At 46.1% G+C, this 22,309-nt stretch overlaps 1 protein-coding gene across 17 annotated transcripts in view; it reads right to left on the reverse strand.

Moving 5' to 3' along the window:
- Nucleotides 1-22,309, reverse strand: part of MAPT (microtubule associated protein tau) — a 112,762-nt gene that overhangs the window by 14,525 nt on the left and 75,928 nt on the right. For 8 of the 17 annotated variants that reach the window (XM_059726863.1, XM_059726860.1, XM_019500972.2 and 5 more), the window contains 6 exons: nucleotides 16,549-16,601; nucleotides 13,703-13,900; nucleotides 11,917-12,049; nucleotides 10,121-10,174; nucleotides 8,561-8,826; nucleotides 148-240 (listed from right to left, as the gene is read on the reverse strand). In XM_059726863.1, coding sequence (XP_059582846.1) covers nucleotides 148-240; nucleotides 8,561-8,826; nucleotides 10,121-10,174; nucleotides 11,917-12,049; nucleotides 13,703-13,900; nucleotides 16,549-16,601 — 797 coding nt within the window. The other 9 variants (XM_059726861.1, XM_059726862.1, XM_059726868.1 and 6 more) reach the window with 4 other exon arrangements.

The following is a 22,309-nucleotide window of genomic DNA, read 5'->3' on the forward strand; positions in this document are numbered from 1 at the left end:
TCCAACTGGGTCTTCCATGTTAATGAGTTAATTCATCGCACATCCCCAGTCGCTATCTGAGCACGCGGTCACTAGAGATAGCATTGGCGGGTTAGTGCAGAGTCATGCCAATTCTATTACAGTGCATCAAGGTGTGAAGGTACTCACACTGCCGCCTCCTGGGATGTGTTTGATATTATCCTTTGAGCCACACCTGGCTTGAACGCTGCCAAGGTCCAGCTTCTTATTAATAATCTGCACCTTCGATAGCCAGAAAAGAACATGAGTAACAGCATCACCGTCCCCAGACCAATGACACGTTAACTGACTCAAAAAGGAAGCTCCCAATGATCACGTGCTGGTTCAATGTTGCATTCTCTCTGCTCAAGGAAGCTGAAGGCAGATTCTCCAGGGACTGGCAAAGGTGAGCAGCCCAGAGATTGCACTCAATGGGAATCATCTGTCTCCAGCACAGGCAGCCCTATTCTACAAGGTACGAGAACATACAAAAAACAGCTCTCTGCACCGCCTTTGCCACACACAGAGGGGAACATGCTGAGCAGGAGGGCGTGGGTGTGGTGAGGTGAGACTCTGCATGAAGATGGTGGGAACCACCTCTGATGTGGCAGGCAATGAGACACAGGCAAATCCTCAGAGACAAATGCTGCCCAGCCACAGGGTGGCATCAATCTGCATGAGGCAGCTTCCCACCCATCTTTAGGGGCACTGGAGCCCTGCCTCTGAATGCTGCAAGAGCAATGAATGACCGCAAACTGCAGGAAACATCTGGGAAGAGCACAAAGCTCGAAGGAGCAGTATGTTCAGAGCTTGCAGGTACTGTAATTCCTGGTATATTACATGCTCTCCCCCAAAAAGAAATAGAGGTGGGAAGTATGACTTACACATTAAAAAAGCTTGTGACAAAAAAAAAAAAGATACTGAAATCACAGCAACAGAGGTGACCAAAATTCAATCAAATTTATGTTAAGAACTTTCCTCCACAATTTGATATGTTTTTGGTGGTGTGATGTATCCGCTGGAAAATGATAGTAAGTGCAGGCAGGCAGTCAAGTTCTGCAGCACATCAGGTGTGCATAAGACCCCGCCAGGTGCCCAAAAGAGAGAACATCATCATGGAACAGAGACCGAAGCCTGCCCACTTCCTAGAGTTTTAAATCTTGGATGAGTATGGGCCCATAACAGCTGAAGCTGAAGAAAAGATTTGCCGTCTCTGCTGTAATTCATGCCTAGAGGCATATAACATACCTACCCAGGTGAATTCAAGCTACAACCTGCAGGGAACCTCTTAAAGTCTCCCCTGTCCCCCGCAAAGGGAGACCTGGCTACACACAGATGTAATGTCATTATTTCAATATGTCATGTGATTTATTTACTCAAATGGTCTATACTGATACAGCTTCTAGTATGGACCTAGTGATGCCAGCATAAACATGCCTCGCATCAGCATGATACAGTCTTCTCCCTGCCTGGCACTGGACTTAGATGATCTAATGATCCTTCTGGCTTTAAAAATCTGCGGGCATAAACAAACATCTTTACATCATGATAACTGGACCCCCTGCCCAGGTGCAACTTAAACTACACCACTCAAACTGCATGTAGACAAGGCATAAGTTTATTTCACAAGGAAAGAGTTACTTATAGCAGCAGCATCAATAACCCTGACTAGAAATGGGAACCATCGCATTGCACTGGCACCACACTCTAGGAAACAACCGCGTTATATCAAGCCAAGCATGAGGTCCTTGATGTTGCAAACACAAATGCGGGTGGGCCTGACACTTAAGAAAGCTTCTGGGCTGTTGTAGGCTTAATGATTAGCAGCAACAGGCTACATTTGAGGGCCCTTCCTGGCTACACCTTGTTTTAAAGGGTTGATGAATGAGATAGAAAAATTGAGGACTAATGAAACCTCCTGTGTGGTTCTTTCTTTTTCGTTTTTTGAGCCTTGGGACAATTCATTCTGAAAACCCAGGAACAAATTCAGCAGAGGTGGATTTTTAAACACATAGGCATTTTCATCAGTGACTCTTCAGCACTACAAATTCCTAAATAACACAGAGGACATGTCACCTCCAACACAGTGCGTTCAAGGAGGCCCCTGTCTCCAGCGCCTTTATTTCCCTTTCTTCCCTATCATTTGCTGCCTGCCTTTCCAAAGCAAACCAAGCCATCCTCAGTACCATCCTACTGAATTTAGGGGATGCAGAAAAATACCTTGAACATTCAGCAAACAGTTGATACCTTACGCCATTTCTAGCTCTCTCTGTCCTGCACTTCATCTGCTAGATCATGCTGCTGTGCACAACAAAACTCCAGCTTTTTTTGTCTGCTCCTGTGTCCCTTGTAGGCTGTCGCACTTCAAATTCAGAGCTCTTGCGTGCCATACAGATACATGGCCATCCCCTACAAACCCCTGCCAGAGCACTTGAAAATCTTTGCAATGGCAAGCAGCAGTGGTGCTCTCCAGCAAGGGGCCATGAAAGGGTTTTTCTTGGTCTTCCAGCATTCACGGTGTTCCAGAGGAAAGGGAGCCGATTTCAAAGGGGAAATAGGTCATGAAAACAGACAAGATGGCAAGTGGACATTTCACTTTAAAGCCACTGAACTACTGCAATTTCAAAGACAGCATGTGTTTTGGCAGAGCACTGAAAAGTGGCTTTTTGATGCAAAGCCTTCAAGAAAGGCTTATCCAGCTGTTACCATGACCTGAGACCACTATTTGGGAAGAGGCCTGGAGCACATCACACACCTTCCTTCAACTAAAAGTTTGATAAGACTGCTTCAAGGTTTGTGAAAAGTGCTGAGGGTTGACAGCAGTCAACTGTAAAAGGTTGAGGAACCACTAGTTTATCCAGTCTGAAGAATCATACAGAAGTCTAGGAGAGCATATCAGCTCTGCCCAGGTGCATCTGCTAGGAGTGACTGATGTCAGCAGCACCTTCGTTGCAACCCAGCACCAACTCCAAAAGCCACTTAATACAGTGCAGTAAGAAATTAAATGCATCTAGTCAGTAAGGTGCTAATAGGATATTCATTTTTTAATTTAAATGGCAAACAAGTCAAATCAAGTGGCATATATGCAACCTATATATATTCCAGTGTGATATATTTACTGAGCCACTCAGTTGCATTAACAGGCACACAAAATGGCTTTCTTCCAGCCCCAGCAACAACTCACCATGGGGCGGGCAAGGAACAGTGTTCAGAAGTGAGAGGAACAGGAGAGGCTGGGATCACATGCCTCTGCCTTTGGGGTGTAGGGTGTGTATGGGGGGTATGTGTCTGTGGAAGGGGGCTGCCTGGGTGCTAGGTCCCGGGAGCCATAAGGGGGTGGGAGGGAGGCACGTGCAGCAGCGTATACCTGGGTGGTGCAGTCCACACTGCCCCTGTGGTTCTCCACGAGAGGCTGAGCCCCCTCACCCCAGGCAGCCTGCACTGTGCTCCCACCAGTGCCTGGCTGGGCACTGCTGTGCAGGCCCCACCTCCAGAAGCAGCTCCTCCTCCTGCTCCTGCCATGCTGCGCTGCTCCTGGAAGGTGCATAGAGTTCTGGTTCCAGCTGGAAGGCAGCCAGGAGCTAAAGCTGGAGCCTTGCACACTGGGGTAGGAGCTGCCTGGCTGAAACTGCTCACCTGGAGCGGCGTGGCATGGTGCGGTGCAGCAGGAGCAAGATCAGAAGCAGGAGCCGCTGCTGGAGGCAGGGAATACAGAGAGCAGCACCCAGCTGCAGCCACACCAGGAACAGCCCAGCCAGAAGCTGCAGGCTGGCCAGGGCCTGGACCAGCGAGAGCCAGGGGAAGCCTGGTTCAGGCTGTCCTGGCATGAGTGGGCAGGGAGCAAGGGGGGGGGGGGGGGAGGAGAGAGGGGAGCAGCTGTGGATCATATCCAGCCTGTGGGCCATGTTTTGCCCGCCCCTGGCCTACCTGGTCTCTTCGGTGTGCTTCCAGCCCTCAGAGGGTTTCTGGAGCCCCATGCTCTTCAGAGAGGGTGACTAGTCTCTTTTCTGTGACCTGCCTTGCAGGCAATGGGAAGAACGATGCACATGTGGGAAGCCTACTGCCTGATTGGTTGTCATTCACTCCTTTTTCTATTTCTGGAAGGTCCTGGGAATCAACACTTGCTTTCTGTATTCATGTTTAAAAGAACCATTTTAGTTTCGCTGGCAGCCCAATCCTAATGCGGCACTCCCCTCCACTGCAAAACATACATACCCACCTCCACACACATACAGAATATCTTTGTGGAGTTCTCCCTTCTAAGCTGGTTACAACAGAGTCCAAAAGAGGGGACATGTGCAGCCAGGGGGCTCTTTGGTTTGGAAAATTATTTTTATTTCCATAAATTAGCTCTCCTGATAGACATCTACCAGCCTGTGCCCACAGAAATTTCCTCCTGAAACTGCTCCCTTCAAGCCAGCATCCCATTCTGATCACAAAATGTCTGAAGTTGTGATGCTACGTCAGATGCAAGTCCAGAGTCTGCCCTCAGGTGCCCCAAGGGTGGCTGACTGCCAGGGCAAACTTCTGAGGGTAGAATTGGACCAAGTTGCCCGAAGTCTAAGAGGTAGTTTGAAGGGGCAGAGGGAAGGGTCAGAGTGACAGTGAAAAAGGACATTGAGAAAAGGGTTTGAATGTAGCTCCTAAGGCCTTGTGTTTGCACATCATCTCTCTTCATTGTGCTCCTGGGAACCGCAAAATCCAACATAGGTGAGCAGAAGATTTCAGACCAGTTTGTGATCTTGTATTCACAAGTTCTAGCATCCTGTCCATAAGGAAAGCACAGTAGATCCTGAAGACATTAGGAATCTGTTCTCATGCCTTTTAAGTGGAAGGGAATTCACTTCAGACTGGATTTTGAGCTGGTGTCCCTGGCCAGCCCAGACAGAAGGTAGTCAGCTAACACCAGAGATGCATTGCAACATCAAAAGGCACCTTTTTAAACACATCTAAGGGGCTTTTGCTCCCAAGTCACTTCCAGCTTTCTTTGAAACTTGGGTTCCTAAACCACTGAAGTGCTTCTGAAAACACCACCCTGAAGGTATCCAGAACTACTCTAAAGTTGGCATTTCACAAGGAGTTTGACACTCAGTTCCTTAACTCCTTCAAGGCTTCCTTGAAAATCCCAGCCTTAGCTCTTAAGTCCATTGCTTCCATCCAGACATCTGGTCAGCCCAACTGGAAGGAAAGTTAACAGGTGTAGCAGTGGCTAGACACCCCAGATGGGTCGCTTGTCTTTTCAGACTTGACAAATCCTTAAAAACTGTTTGGCTATAACACAGGATACTAATCCACAGAGAAAACAACAGTAACTTTATTTGTAATATAGTGTCCTTTGTCCCACAGCCCTGGACTGAACATAGAAGCTTTAGGACAGGGCTCAGCAGGGCTCCTGCAGGATGGATCTGGCTTGTAAAGTAACTAGATCCAGCTCATGGTGACAAAAGCGTCAGTGGCAGACAGCTCACCCTGATGCATCCCCTTTCTCCACCCCTGTGCAGTGCAACCCTGTGCAGCCCTCCCTGCTCTCCCTCCCCCTTCATCCCAACAGGAGGCACTGCTTACTGCTGCTACTGAATTCAGCCCTCCCCAACAGTAGCCTATGAGCAGGCAACTGGGGCAACCTGGCAGTCAGTGAAGTGGAACACTAGAATGGAGGTGGTGGGGTACAAGGCTCTGGCTATGGAAGACACTGCTGCGGGAAGTGTGGGTGCAGTCAGAAGGTTAATTCTCCCCCATTATCCTCTCCTGGGCATATACATTGGTGGCAACTGCTACACAGCCACTTACACCTCTCTCTGCAGCAGCAGCAGCTATTGCTCACTGTCCCAGGACACAAGCATGCCTCTAACTCCTATCCCCAGTGGCAATGGGGAGCAGTGACACGTGGCAGAGACAGCAGTGGGGGCACAGGTGCTGCAGAATATGGCAATATGGAGGGAAGCAGTGGCCCACAACGGTGGCCAGGTTGTAAGGGATGGCCCATCACTCTAAAAGGTTGCTGGTCTTTGCTTTAGAGGGATGCTGTCATCACCAGTGAGTAAGCCGCACACTGGCACTGACCGAAACCAAAATCCCTACACCTGGCTAAAGCCCCAGGGAACCTCTAAGTCAGGCTTGTCTAATATGCGGCCCGCCAAGCCATTTTATCTGACCCACCATAGCAGCACTGCCGCCACTGCAAAGCACGGGGCTGTGGCGGCAGCGGAGCGCGGGGTCGCGGCACAGAGTGCGGAGCCACCGCCGCAGAGTGTGGGGCTGCGGTGGCGGCGGGGCTGCAGAGGCAGCTGCGGCATGGAGCGTGGAGCAGCGGCAGTGCAGAGTGTGGAGCTGCAGCAGCGGTGCGTGGAGCCACGGCGAGGCAGGCAGGGCCAGCCCGCGGGCCCCAGCTGGCAGGGAGGGGAGAGGGGCTGCTTACCCCCATGGGGCCCGGGGAAGCAGCCCTGCATGGGAGCCCAAGCAGCGGCCGCTGGCACTGCTGGCCCATGCCTGCCTCGTCACCCGCCCACTTCAAGCCAGCCCCACTGCCCTGCCCTGCCTGGTCCCACAGCAAGGTGGCGCCTGCTCCCCCGGCCAGTCTCCCCACCGGGTGCTGCGGCTCTCTGGGCCCAATCGCGAGGCCCCGAGGGGGGCCGCTTCTCATGTGCTGCTGGGGATGGGAGGAGGAGCCCGGCTGTGTCTGCACTGGCCAGCAGAAGTGGTGGTGGAGCCATGTGCCACTCGGGACAGGACAAGCCTGCACCGGTCAGTCCTGAGCGGCACACAGCTCCGTCGCCACTTCTGCTGGCCGGTGCAGACCTGGCCGGCCTCATCCCATCCCCAGCAGCACGTGGGAAGCTGGTTTCGGCTGCATGCTGCTTTTCCTGGCTGGTGCCGACCCGGTTCTGCCCAGGCTGGTCCTGCAGCACCATGTCAACCCAGGCATGGCACCGGCAGGCCGGGTGGGCACCAGGTTAACTCCGGCCTGGCCCCGTGGCTTCTCAGCACCAGGTGAACCTGGCTGTAGCCAAGCAGCTCCTGCAGCACCATGTCAACCCGGGCATGCATGCCATGTCAACCAGGACCATGTCAACCCCTGCAACTTCATTAGTGTCAAAGGTCACGTGACATAACTTCCTGATGTGATACCACTTCCTGTGACGTCTTTGAATATGGCTCGCTGGCCCACTGGGTGATAAAAAGTTCGTGATCTGGCCCCACATTCAAAAAGGTTGGACGCCCTTGTTCTAAGTGGTCAAAGCCCTAGTTCTGTCTCCCTAGAGATGACCTTCCATCAGCATCCCACAAGCTTAGTGCAACAGAAGGAAGAAGGCCAATGCTGTTTTGTGATACCTGGGTTTTCCTTGACAGTTCAGAGGCTGAAGAGCCTAAAACCAACTTCTCTTAGAAAAACTGAGGAGACCATGGCTTGAGATTAGATAGCTGAAGGCAAGAAGAGAGGAAACATATATTTTTCCCTTAGAGACAAATAAGTGGAGACACTGGCTGATAATGGACAGCAGACTCTTCCTTTGACTATCTTGGGTCTTATACTTTTACTACAAGGAGCAGATCAGCTACTCTAAAAGAAAATTTGAGATCAGTCAGAGCTTACTTAGCTCAAGCCCCAACTTGCTCTTCATGGAGATGAAGGCCTACCTTAACTAATCCATCACGCTATGGGTGAAAAATGTGAGAGGTAGCCAAAACAGAAACAATTGATCTAAGTGTTGCCTCTGGTCTCCAAGCAGGTGATGTGTCAGACACATCAAACCCAATGATTTTTTTATCTTGTTCAATTGGCAAGGATTCTAGGAGCCAGGAGATTATGCAGGAGCCTGCAGTTCTGGGGGAATCATTATATAGGACAGCTACAATCTAACTGTCTTAAAAGCGCTTTCCGAAAAAATTACACCTCACACCCCACAACACAGAAGCTAGATAAAGCATTGAATCTACCCTAGGGATGAAGAAGCTAAGGCAGAGTTGAAGTGAGTGCCCCATAGTCACCCAGTAAGTCAGCAGCAAATACCTTGATCAGAGCACCACCCTCTCAATTGTCAGCACCTGTGTGTCACCAATCCCTATTACCCCAATGACAACAGAAGAGGGATGCATCACTCCTACCACCCTGTTGGAGTCATTCCTGTCCCCAGGCAAAAGGCATAGGAAAGAGGGAACAACATACCATCCTTTGTCATGTGGCATAGCAACTATCATTTATAGGACAATAAGTTGCATGGCTGGAGACAACCAACTCTCCTGAGAAGGGACATCATGAGCGTTGAGCACTTCTATAATTAGGCTTTCTAATTCTGCAAGATTAGCCTTTTCTCTGGACCAGAGATGCTCTGCAGACTCAGCCAGGCAGGCAATTTCAGCAAAAGCACAAAGCCCCCTTTAACGAGGTTCCAAACCAGAAGCTGGCTGGATGGGAGGCAAGCACCTGTCATCCCAGAGGCAGCAAGCTACAGTGCTTAGTGCTTAAACAGTGCAGCAAGCTACACTAAACACAAAGGGAGAACTCCTTACTCCATGACAGAACTCCATGCGACACCCTGTGGGAAGCAGATTCAGGATTTACCTTTCCACCTCCTGGCTGGTGCTTCAGGTTTTCAGTAGAACCAATCTTGGACTTGATATTTTTCAGATCAGGCATGGGGACAGCAGATGGCTGCATGCGGCTCTTGGCAGAAGAAGGGGACTTTGGAGGAGTGCGGACCACTGCCACCTTCTTGGGCTCCCTGGCAGGAGGAGTTGGCAGGGAAGGTGTGCGGGAACGGCTGCCTGGGGTTCCTGGTGAGCCAGGGCTGCTGTAACCACTTCTGTCTCCAGACTTTGGCTGTTCACCTGGAGTTTGCAGGCACACATGTAATAGCACAGTCTGGTATGCATTTCTTTCCCAACTACTGCCAATATTTACTGAATTGTTCCACCTGCTCCAAGAGTGACCACCTGCTGCTTAACAAAACTGCCAGTGGAGTTGGCATCCACACCAAGGGGCAGCTGCTCCCACTTCCCAGCCAGGGAATGACTGATAGCGTCTGTTCCTTACCAGGATATCATCTGGGGCAGACCATAATTTAACAGCAGGAAGGCCATACAGAATTTGATGACCGAGTCAGAGCAGGAAGGATTCTGCATAAAGGAGTTCTGGGACAGAGGTCAGGAGACCCCATGACAAGAGGGGAAGGTGCGAGTTTGTATGGACATCACAAAGTTGCACTGTCCCCTACAGATCTCATGGCATGTAGCTTTACTAAGGCACTTTTTCATCAGGATATCTCAAAGGGCTTTGCAAAGGACAACAGCATCATTATTCCCAAACTGAGTCCAGGGAGGTGAAGCAGCTTCTCCAAGGTCACCCAACAGACCACTGGCTGAGATAAGAGCAGAACCCAGGTCTCTGAGTCCCATCCCATTGATCTAACCACTACAACATATAGTCTCCTAATAGCTGTATGGGTGAGGTAGGCCAGTACCATTAATACAAATAACCAGGGATGGGAAGGGGTCTGGAGCAGGAGTAACTGGCCCAGCACAAAGAGCAGTGAATAATTGTTCACCTGAACATCCTTAGAGCGACCGGGGGGGGGGGGGGGGGGGGGGGGCGGGAAGGAAGCTAAACCATGCTTAAAACCAAAAGGCTTTAAGCAAAATCATCCCTGGTTTTACCCATCTCTGTAATGAAACCCAGGAATCCTAACTGCTTAGTTCACCTCTTGAGCTCCCACCAGACACTGCTGTGCCTCCCTGACTCTCAGCCATGCAGAAGCATTTTGGGGTGGGGGGTCAGGGAGCAAAAAGCTGGTTACCTGCAACTTTCTCAACTGTATTTCCATAGGACTATGAAATTAACTTCAGTGCATAGTAAATTATAAACAAAAAAGATATTCAGCTAGAACTATTTTCTTCTATTAAAGGTTTGAAAAAAATTAAAACAAAATCAATTATCACACAGATCACAGAGCATCTTAAAATTGTTTCATTACACAAAAGGGAAAGGCAGAAGACACGGTAGAGTAGTACTTTAAAGTTAAAATGAAGCAGCCAATAAGGTGTCACCCTGCCCTACCTTTTAACTTCAGACCAACATAGCTAACTGCCTTTCTCCAGAATTAGAGGTAAAAACCTTAGATGTTACCTTTATCAGATTTTGCTGCTGTGGAAGGGGGCTTTTTCTGCTCCTTCTTCCCAGCTGTAAGAAAGATAAGAGACCTCTGAGAAAAATCAATTAAGCTTCAAAACTTTAGCAAAGCCTTTATCTGCATTCAGATAAATGCAAAACATGTATTCAGCAGGAAGCTCCATTTTAATTGGAATTTATAATGTCCTATGCTATTGGGAGGTTCCTCTCAGAGCAACAATTTGATTCCCCACTGCTGTTAGGATAATTTATCCTCCTTGGAAATGATTTACAAAAACACTTCCAATCCTAAACACTGCTCTTGTCCAGAAGTGAATGGCTGGGCCTTTTTTTAAACATCAAAAAGAGCTAGGTGGATTAAAAGAAATGAAGCAGCCTAGGTTGTCCAACCTGGAGCAAAAGGCATCCAATGCATTATAAATCTCAGAGGATGAAGGGTACAGTTGCCATCCTAAATCTAGATGATTACACAAAAGCAACAGATAGCCAATGAGGCTTAATTACACAGTGTGCAGACAGATGTTGCAATTAAAAACTTTCAAATGCCTTTGAAAAGTTTCAGAGGGCCAGCCATGCACATGCACAAGCTCTTTGGAAGGCTCCAGAAGTGGCCAAAACACTCCAAAATAATACCTCCCAAACTGAAGTGCTTTTTAAAAGTGTTTCATTTTTGGTTACTTAAGACAGGGACAGCACCAACTCCAATCTCCCCTACACTTGTCCTCTGAGAGAGAGTGAGCTTCAGGGGATTTGGGAGCTCTCCTACTGTGCCCCCTACACCCCTACCGTACACCTTTCCTCTCCAGCTCTCTACTCTCCCCCTTCCCTCAAGATCCCATTCCTACGATGGATGGAGGAAGGGGGAGATGAGAGCAGCCTGCTCTAGCATCCCCTGGCTACTGCTGGAGAAGGATGCAGCATTCAGAAATATTCCAGCCAGAGAACAGCACAGGGGATGCAAGCATGTCCCCCTGGCTGCATTTCACCTGGAAACGTTTCAATTGTTCTGTCTGTTCACACCCTTAGAAACTATCCTTCAGTACATGACACAGTGCCATGCAATCAGTATTATTATCCACATCTCGTGAACAAGTTGTATGCTTTCTCCAAAATATGCAGAGGCCAGAAGACCAAATCATATCTGTAAACTGTGCCCTAACAGGAGAAGCCTCTATGTTTAGAGATCACTTGGTACTGCACAAGACTCCAATAGCTAAAGCACTGCATGATACAAGTAGGTGAAGTACTGCATTTATTTCCTGCCTCACCATCCTCCTTACTGCTCCGTGTCACACCACGCAAGGCACATTCTCTCGTGACAACATTCCAGATACTGAGGACATTTCACCATAGTGGGGAGATTCATTCTGAATAATTCACTTGGAATCCACTGCCAAAAAACACATCACTTCCCAATCTAAATCTAGTGGCATGAAGTTCTGCATTGCTGGATGCTGCAGTAGCCTCAAACAGATCTTCCCCAGATAAAAGGGGAATCACCTCTTAATTACACTACCTGTACCCTCGGAGCCATGAATCAAAATCACAACACAGCTAAATTCTCTGCACATCTCATCTCCACATGTGCTAAGACTCACGGCATTTACAGCACTGCTCAGAGAGAACCTTGCTCCTGGTGTAGAGGATACAATGCAGATTCCAGACAAGCCGATTTATGAAATATTATGCTCCAAAATAAATACAAAGTCTAGGGATCAAAGTCCAGCCTCTCCGAGACACTGCTGGAAACCCAACTGGAGATTTTGCTGTATGCAGCTTGCATTCCTTCCTACCAGTGGTGGGAGGCGTCTTGGGGGCTGTGGGAGTCTTTGCTGGGATCCTACTAGCGTTGGCGGGGCTTCTTTGAGCCTGTGCCACTGCAGACTTTGGGGTGGGCATCTTCATTCCACTTTTCATCTCCAGGCCCTGGTGATAGAATCAGGGAAGAACATTTACTGTACAGTTCACAGCTGCCAGGGGAAAACAAACCAATCACCAAGTGAAGTGAAACTGTCAAGATTTTTAGTCTTTTCCCCTGCCTCAGAGGTCATAGAACAGGAAATCTGTCTTCAGCTCCTGCTCCATCATTATCCTAAACCACAGCATTAGGTTAAGGCAGAAGAATCAGCATCTTTCATAAAGGCGTCCCAATATACAGCCATGGGTCACGACCATTTAGCAGGTATCCTCTATGACACTGCCTAGGCCGTGGCATCCCAGTGCCTGAAAATCCCACAGCCAGTCCTATCTAGATTGACAGGGAAACCCGCCTGCCCTGTCACTCTCCCAGGCAGGCTCTTCATCTTAGGAGTTACCCAACACCAGGAATTGCTTTTCTATCCTACCTACTGAACAAGTCATGCCTGGTCAAAAATAAATCCATCTTCTTCTTCAGTCCCCCAAACTCTTGCATTGTCAAAGCAAAATAGCTCATTCGTTCTTGTGCTTGCAAAGGGCAGATGAACTTATATGGAGGGGTGGAGAAGGTGAGAAAAACCAATTCATCTGCACTGAATTGGCCACGTAAGTGTAATTCAGATGGATCACAGATGCTTCTAAGTGAAACAATTATATATGTTGTTATACAGAGAGCTATGCTATGTTGTTATGTGGAGAGCTATGCATTTAGAAAGTAATTTCTCTCTCTGTTTCTTGCGCTTGCTCCATCTGTAAAACTTTCACTTAAAAAACATAAGCTAGGCTTGGGGCAATCTGTGCCTGTGTAAAAGAAAATCAGACCTGGTCAGCTTAAGTTCTTTATCACGGCAGAAGTGTATCCTGGTGTCTAAATCAGGCAACCTCTATCCCTTCTTTCCCACCAGACATGCTACTTCTAACAAGAGCTTGTTAAAAGAAGCAGAGGGTGTGTGCAGCATGATTTTTCTTGAATAATTTTGTCACCTGGAAGAACCGATTCCAGTATATTTCATGCTCAGCCTTGTCAATGAATGGTGGGTCTAACAATGCATGCATCAAGTTTAACACAAACTGCAGCAATGTGAATAAGGAGGGGTACAGGAGGGTGTATAAATGCCTTGCTGAGGCACAAAATAAAATCCCCCTGCACAAGGAGGAGAAGTTTTTTTAAAAACCAGCCTTTCTTCCAATGCAAAGCAAAGGAGACTGTGTACAGATGAGAGACTTACCTACTCTGAAAACACTAAAAATACAAAATTCCCCTCAGGAGTACTCTGAAGCCCTCTCTGCTACCAAGGACAGAAGAGGATTCCTGGCAATATTGCTACTTTTTATTATTACTTTTTGAAAAACACCTGTTGTAAAGACCTGGGTTTTACATTTTTTACCATCTGTAAAACAAGTTGGAACGGTTATTTAGCCATTCCTGACTACCCATTTACAATCTTGGTTGGAGGGATTTTCTGCCCCACCCACCACCGCTTTTATTAATGTGAAGTAAGCAAGAGATTGCATAGGTATCTAGCTAGCACCACACTGTGGAGAGAGATGCTGAGCTAATTAAATACCGCCCGACCTGGGAGGGGGAAAGACTCCATCAGGAATCAGCAATTCAGTTAGTTTTAAATGCTGCGTTGCTTCCCTTATCACCCATTTTCTTACCTTGGGCTTTGTTTCTTTCATTCCTGTACTGGCGAGTCGGGATGTGACAGAAGAGACTCGTTTAGGACTGGAAGCTGGTACTGAGGACTCAGCAGGGCTGGAGGGTATTTTCAAAGGGATTGTACTAACAGAGGAGGGTCGTTTGGGGATAATGGAGGGTCTATCTTTCAAGGTGCTGGCAGAGGAAGGTGTGGATGTCTTAAAACATGTAAACAAAATAAAATTAGGAAAAAAAAATCAGCATGAGGAAAAAAAAAAAATGACTGAGGGGACAATGGTTAAAATTAAATAAGAATGGCAAGGAGCTCAAAGGTGCAATGCCTCACATGGAAAGGAGTCTGTTAGGTCCACACTGCAGTCAGACTGCAGCTCACGTAGGTGTGCCAGAGCCAGATTTAAACTAGCCAGGTTGGTTATTAATAATAGTATAATAATCTGCTCCCAGCTCTGTGCTGCCAAGGCGACATCTCCCTCAATACTTAACCTCTCGCGTTCAGGGAACAGTAGATGTCCAAACTCATCCCTCAGTCCTTCAACATCAGGCATGCCCTGGGCACAAAAGCAGCTGTTTTGAGAGAAGTCAGACAGCCTAGTGCTGGATTGTTGGGGAGTGCAGTACACACAGTTGGGACCAAATTTGCTAACATGCCCTGCAGCTCCCACTGGGAGCCAAGATGGTACAAAAAACATGGCTCTCCTAATAGCAATTACAATTCAGAAAACACAAAGGAATTTGGAGCAGGCAGCTCTCCTGGTGCACATGCTTCCCCAGGTGTAACAGTCCTACCTGCTAAGCACACACAGTCCTCTAGTAGTTTAACATATTTCAGAGGAAGCACCAAGCAGCATTTTTGCAGGACAAACACCCTTCCAATTAGCTGCTACTTGAAGTTTTGGTTTTAAAAGTTCTTGCCATTAAGTGGGACATCCTTCCCAAGATTTACAGAGCTGGACGTCAGAAAAGAACATGGAACTGTCTACCCTGGCTTCCTGATATCACAGGCCACAGAATTTCCCCCAGTTCCCCTTGTACTGCACACACAGCTCACTCCTTTTTAGCTTAAATATGGCTCCCAGAAAAGTATCCAGTCTTTATTTGAAGAAAAGAGCTGCAGCAGCCACCACTTCCCTTGCTATCTTGCTCCCAGGTTTAGTCACCTTGCTAAAAGTACCTTATTTCCCATTTGTATTTATCAGGTTTCAGCTACCAGCTGCTGCCTTTCTCCACCGATCTGAAAAGCCTTTTAGGACCAAGAATTCTCTTCTCCCCATGAAGGTACTTAGACACTGCAATCAAATCACCTCTCAATCTATTGAACAGATCAAGCTCTTTAAGCCTCATACTCTGAGGCATTTGTTTCTCCAGCCATCAAAGCACCTTGTGGCCTTCTTCCAAATCTTCCTGCCCAACTTTTCAACATCCTTTTCAACGCATGGATGCAAGAATGTTATATGATTTTCCAATAAAATCAGCCATACCCAATACTGCATCTAGAGCTGCAATCACTTCCTTACTCCTACTCAGAACTCCTTGGATGTCTAAATCCAGGATTACAAAAGCTTTCTGGAGTGATGACCTGCTATGAGCCCTACATCTTTTTCAGTCACTTCTTTTCAGAATATTCATGCCCCCATTCTGTTCATCTGACCTGCGTTCCTTGCACCGATATGTATGCGTTTTCCATATGGCTACATGAACACACCTTTATTTTTTTTATTTTTAAATGGCCCCAGCTCACCATATGCCTGCACTCTCTAGGTGTGACAGCCCATCCTCCTCATTATTTCCTGTTTCACCAAGTTTTACGTCTTCAGAAAATTTTATAAATAGTGATTTTATATTTACTTCCAGATCACTGAAGCAAAGGTTGATCAGAGTCAAGCCTGGTACTAGTCCCTGGGAACCCTCACTAGAAACACCCCCTTTTCATGATATTTCCCTCTAAGCACTACTTCGAGGTCTGTCAAATTACAGTTTAACACATTCAACATAGGCTTTTGTTCACCCTGTGCAGTGCTACCTTTGAATCAGAATTGAATGTTAGGCTTTACAAAAGCCTAATTATTTTTACACACAGATTAGTTTTATCAACCCAACTTGCAGCCTCTTCAAAAGAATGAAATTAGATTTGACAAAACCCACTTTCCATGTAGGCTGTCCTATTCCTTAAATTCTTTATTAATTAAATCCTGTATCCATTTTTCCATTATTTGTCTAGAATTGTTGCGAGGCAAACCGACCTACAGGAAGGCAGCTCAACTTACTTTTAAATATCACCTTAATAACAGCACTTTCAAAAAGTCTTCTGGAATTTACAAAGTATTAGACTTGGTATAATTTAATCACACCATGCTGGCAGATACAGACAGTTGTTTTTATATTGTCGCTAGGAACACATGTCCTGCTTCAATCTTTTTTTTCTTTACTTTTAGTTCCCAGTGTGGGGAGTTGGTGCAGAGCTGCACAACTTGGAAATCAAGGCCCTAAAGTTGCAAGTAGATTTCACCTAGTTTTGCATCCATGCAGCTAACACAAACCCTGATCAGAAGCCTAGAGTTCAACTCTCAGAGAACCATTTCTCTAAATACTCAGGGTTCATCTCTGAGCAAGAAAAGCAGCTGAATGCTAAAAGCCACTGAGTTCATAGTTTAAAAGGGCTGCACCTTTAACAGTAAGTGAGGGGGAGATGAAAACAAAAGCACAAAGGAAATGAAAACTGGAAAATAAATGGCGAGGTTTCATAACAAGCGTATGGAGTATGTCAGCAACTGCTGGATAGAGAAAGTCAAGAACATACAGGAGGTTAGTGGTTTTACATTGTTATTTCATATATTTATCAGCTTACCTTAGGTTTTTTCTGTTCAGCAGTCCCGTCTTTGTCTTTACCATCAACACGAGCTGATGAAATGCAAATAAAACACAGATTTCAAGTTCTTGGGGATCTTAAATAGATTCCAAATAGATAACACCTGTGTTATATTCACATGCATTAAGGTATGTTTTTGCTCTCAGTTAAGTTAAATTGTCATCTATCAAAAAAAAAAATACAGTTCTTGCAAAGTGACTTCTACTCTTTGGGTATTCTTGCCATGTTACAGATTAGTCTCAATACAGGAGATGATGCATTAGAGTATCTATTGGAGCACTGGAAGCATGCAGCAGGTTTTGTCCCAGGCCATTCTTGCCTAGAAGGTACTTATCTAGTTTAGAAAAAAAAGCTCCCTTCTCAGCCAAAAAGTCTGCTCCCTCTGCTTTCAAAAACAAAAGCAGGTAATATTTTTAGCACTAGGCATGAAGACTACAAATTATGAATTTCAGACTTAACTAGGGATATACGAAGACCTTAAATAATTGAACTGTCTACTCTTATTTCAAAATCATGGGTCACTGTTACTTTGCAAAGCAATTTTATTCAAATCGGTTTTCATTTTTCATCTCTCAATGCACTTTTCTGCCTTGCTCACGTCTCTCATTTCTGATGGTTCCGTTTAGGACCTGCAAGATCCCTCGAGACCTTTTCTAGCCCAAACAAAAGCCATTTAAATGTGATTCATGCAGAGCCAGAAGGACTGCGCAGGACACCCCATTATTTTGCTGTATTAGTCCACAAAATACAATAAGCACCACAGAACCAGAAATAAAGAGTTTAGAACCAGAGTGTAAAATCTGTAGTCAGTTATAGTGCTAATTACCAAGTCTGTTTTTTCCAATCAGTAACAAAGCTCCTCCCTAATCTGAAAGGAAAAACAGCTGACATTTGCACCCCACCGCCCCAGCTTTGGGAATTTGTTCTAGCATATCGGTAAACGTCAAAGAAATCAACAAGGACATTCACCAGCATAGATCTAATGATCACCCTGAACCTTCACACCATTCACTGTCCTAAAGTCACTCTATGTCCTTTGCTTACCCAGAACAGTGAAAGTGCCTTGCGCAATGGTGCTAGAGAGCAGAGATAAAAACAAAGATTTTCTGTTTGAAGCGAGAAATGCTTAAACTTGTTCCCTTCCTGCTACTAAATCAGACAAGGTTCTTTGGCTAAATCTGGTATCTTTTAGACCAGCTACACCCCTGCTACTAAATAAGACACTGGTGACAAAGTACATCACATCTAAAACACCATCCACTCCATTTTAGAGACAAATGTGGTGCCTTTCTACCCGTTACCTCATAGGTGCTAGTGGTAACATCCACACCTGTCAGAAGCTTTTTATGTTTGTGTTACATAATTGCAAGTGAGTTATGTGTGATGGGCTTTGACTCTAATGGAAAAAGCTGCATTGAGAACAGCTTCTGACCTTCACTACCTACCCTGTGTGGTAATGGGGAGCAGTGGTTTAGCTTATTGTTGCAACCCAGCGCTTCATGCAGTTTTCTTCAGGTAGTGAAAAAGACTATGAGCTGAATTTTCAGAAAAACTGCCCAGGCTAGACCTGCCAAGACAGCGTTTAGGAACTGCAAGTAGTATAAGAAGGCTGCCAGCATTTAAATTTGATTTTCAACAGGAAGTGCTCAGGAGCAAGAGGCTCTTGGGAAGCATACATAAAAGAGCAGCAGACCCATGGTCTGGACTGGCCCCAAAAGGATTTATGTTTCCCTTTCCAATATACACACACACACTCAGACATGACACACAAAATAACAGTCAAGTGGGTAAATGGATTTCCACGTGTACCTCAATGCAACTGTTGATTGAGACAAAGTATAACATTGACCATTGGTCAGAATATCCCGTGGTCTCATGATGATTGTGGGTCTCTAGTAAAAGGAGGGCTAGTTCTAATATGGAAAAAAAATGCCTGATACTAGGAAAGGCATTTGGGCTCTATGGGGTTAAATTTAGATTCCTGCCCCTGATATTCATGGCTGAGATTACTGCATGAACTCTGACATCTAGAAGTTAAAATGATCAAGCTGCACTACTAACAGATCAGCATTTAAAGGGGCAGTGCTTCTCAGTACAGATGGCTTTGGACATACCAAAGCAAGCTATAGCACACCCTGGCAGTGTAATACTCAAAACTCAGGCATCTTCTTAAATTTTTCTAGTGACGCAAGTAAAACTAAGCTTGGAAACCAAGGGCACCTGCTGTACTCCTCCTCCCTTCCCACCTTTGAAAAAATTGATATGAAGGACTGGCTGGGAGGTCTGGGTATTGGTAAAACATACCTGAGACTGCATATGCTTTATTTGCAACAGTTGTAATGCAACAACGCCTTCTGTATTGACATTACTCAAGCAAGGCTACTACCCAAACAAGTCTCAGTTAAACCATCTTCTCTCATATGAATGTGTCGAGTGAGGTCTGGCATCTCAGTGCCTGCCCAGCAGCTTGGATAAAATCCGAGGATATTGAAATAAAAAGGGAGAATAAGCATGATGAGGGGAGGGGGTGTCAGCATCCATGCAAGAGAACGTGCAACAGAAGCATGAGTGAGCAGCAGACACACCCAAGCACCAGAGGCCAGAACTAAACTAAGGGGGGAAGCAGCCACACTCTCTTGGTTTGTTCATAGTGAACATCCTCCGAGGTTTTTCAAGCAGCAGGATTCAGGGATTGCCTGTAAGCTCAGGAGTGGTTTGAGCAGCCTTGCCTTGATCAAGTCACTGGAGACACGGGCTTGGGGCAGGAAAATGAGGCACACACCTTTTAAGAGAGGAACACGACTGACTGGCTTCTCTGATATGTGAGCTGCAGGTCTCTTTCTGGGTGTCTGTTTTCCCACAGTCTCGAAGATGCTCCCTGCCTCCTCTGCCAAGGGAACATGTTGGCTATCCACATCTGTCTGCAAATTATTTGAAAGTTTGGCTGCTTCTTGTTGCAACTGTGGGATTTCCCCCTCCCTAAGGGCACAAGCTTCTGCTTCTGCTTCCACTTCCACTTGGTAGATGCTTTCGGAGGGCTTCAGCTTGGTGACATCATGGCTGCCCTCTGATGCAGACTGGTTGTCCTCACCATGGGCCAGACCTGCTTTGCGTTCAATACTGAGAGCCTCTCTAGATGCTGCAGCAAGATCCCCACTAGGGATGCTTTCTACCGGAAAGACATGTGCCTCAAGAGCTTTCTTCGATGCTCCTGGATAGAAACACGCCTCAGGCATCGGGGAAACTTTCTGCCCTGGTGAGGGAAGTGAATCCTGCTGAAGTGTTTCATCAATGTCATGGTCTTCGTCCTTTTCCTGCCCAACAGCATCTTCTTTTATTTTGCCTCTGGCATGCAGACATGACAGCCTGCCTCTAACAAGGTCACTGTCAACTACTTGATCATATCCTACCACATCAACCCCTGGGAGCCATTTTTCAGGCTTGGCAACAAGTTCCTCAGGAGAGCTCCACTCACCTCCTTGGGTGCTCCTCAATAACTCAGGAACTGCTGCCGCTCGTACAAATCCTTCAAGGGGCACACTATGAGCCGATTCAGCTAATGGCACTTTATCCACTGCGATGCCCTCTTTGCCCCCAATGTCCCATGGTTCATTAAACAGCGATTGGGAGACAACCTCCTCACTCTCTTCCAAGGTACTAAAGTCTTTGGACACATCTGTGAGCCCTGGTATTCTGACTTCAATTCTGGTAGGAGCTGCTGCTGCCTGTTCTCCAGCTGGCCTTCCACGTAAAAGGGGATGAGGCTCCTTAAGAACCTTCTCTGCTTGTTTTCCTGGCTGAATTTCTTTTTTTATCTCATCTGCCAAATGCTCCTGTAGCCCAGGCTCCACACCCTCCTCTAGCTTTGGAGAGCTCAGCTCCTCTGGAGTTGAAGAGGCAGGATAGCAAATGTGGCAAAGAGTTAGCAAAGGTTTTTCAATGGAAAGTCATTCTTGCAATATTAAAGAGAAACTCAAGGACTTTTTTTACAACCCCAAATGATCAAGTCTATCACATGTGCAGCAGTGAGTTCAATAATACAGTTTTTTTGGGAAGGTATATTTTGTCCTAAAATCAGCAGCACTCATTGTTTTAAGGGTACACATTACACCATCTGTCAATTCTGTCTGCCTGCTCTGTTCCTGGAAAGAGTTAGCATTGAATCAAACACAGGATTTTGCCATTCCAAATCTATACTATCCTGTGTCCCAGGCTATATTTTTTCAGAGGAAGTCACCTCTCCTCCTCCTCCAGTGCTATACTGATGTGGCTTTAGGTAGGCAATGTTGGATAGGGTGGGTGGAGCGAATGGATTCTACCCTGTCCCTCCCTCCCTCTCCAGGGACATGGTCAATGAATGTATGCCATGAAGGCTGATATTGGATTAACGTTCTCTTACAACTACTATGACTCTGCATTTTTATAAAAGTTACCAAACTATCTAAACTCTACTAAAGAGCGTTGGATTATTAGCTCTTGTGGAAGCAACTACTACAGGTTAACCACAGGCCAAGGAAAACACTGGTTTGATTTTATTTTATTTGAATATATTAATTTTAACCTTGCTGTGTGACCATGTGTCCTTGCAGTATGGGACCACAACAAAAAAGGATAGATAGTCTATCTCCATCCCTCCCCATTTTATAAATTTATATTAAAAACAAACCCTCCTTAAGGGCACCAGCTTCCACTTCCAGTTGGCAGAAGCATTCAGAGGGCTTTGGCTTGGTGACACCATGCTATATTGGTCAACTCATCCCATGTAAGGAATGGTCAGAATTAAAAACATCTTTACTTCACTTCTCAAGAACATGTCTTCCTCTACTACAAGCTTACTTACTGGACAGGACAGTACAAGTACTTTACTCTAATTCAAAGATATTTTAACAGCCTGTTTACTCCACCAAAAAGGGGGCCCTGGTAGACAGGATGGAGGGCATAGTAGAAAAGGGCTGCCCAAAAACACAGCCTCTATGACTTTCGCTTCATTATTCACTTAGAGGAACCAGTATCATAACAATGAAGCCTCCACTTTTAGAGCGAAAGGAACCACTTTGATCTACTCTTAACCTACTACACAACACAGACTGTGGCATTTCACCAAGAGAACACTGTAGCAAACCCACTACTTGAGCTGGAGCAGATGCTTTAGAAGCAGCTGGTTGTGATGCAAAGATTGAATGATGGAGAATTTACTATGTCCTTAGGAAAGTTGTCCTAAGTTAAATACTCTGTCAAAAGTGGGTAGCCCTGCTATTCTGAATGTGTGTATCTCCACAATTTCAGCTACTGGATTATTTTATGCCTTGGTCTACTAAACCAGAAAACCTGGGTTGGGCTTCTGAAACATCAAGTCAACCAAACCCAAATGACAGAAATGAAAATCACTACTGAATGAGTCTCATATCAAACAGTTTTTAAAAAAATGCAATGGCTAAATGAAATCACTACCAAGGAGACCCCTAACTGGTGACTGAAGGCAGACATAGCATTTTCAGCAATTGGCAAAAACACGTGAAAACCAATGGCAAGCAGTGGCAAACTCTTTATGACTAGAGGGCACTCCATAGATACTAGTAACCCTGCCTGCAAGAGCTTGTTGGCTTGGAGATCTCCTGAAAAGAAACTGAATGTATTACCCACTATATTACTGAATGTATTACTCAGACATACCCAGTGAATTCTTTGGCCACATTTCCATACTCCATTTGTTATTCTAATTAAATGGAGAGAGTGTAAT

Source organism: Alligator mississippiensis, chromosome 4 (genome assembly GCF_030867095.1).
Source record: "Alligator mississippiensis isolate rAllMis1 chromosome 4, rAllMis1, whole genome shotgun sequence".
NCBI classification, from domain to species: Eukaryota; Metazoa; Chordata; order Crocodylia; family Alligatoridae; genus Alligator; species Alligator mississippiensis.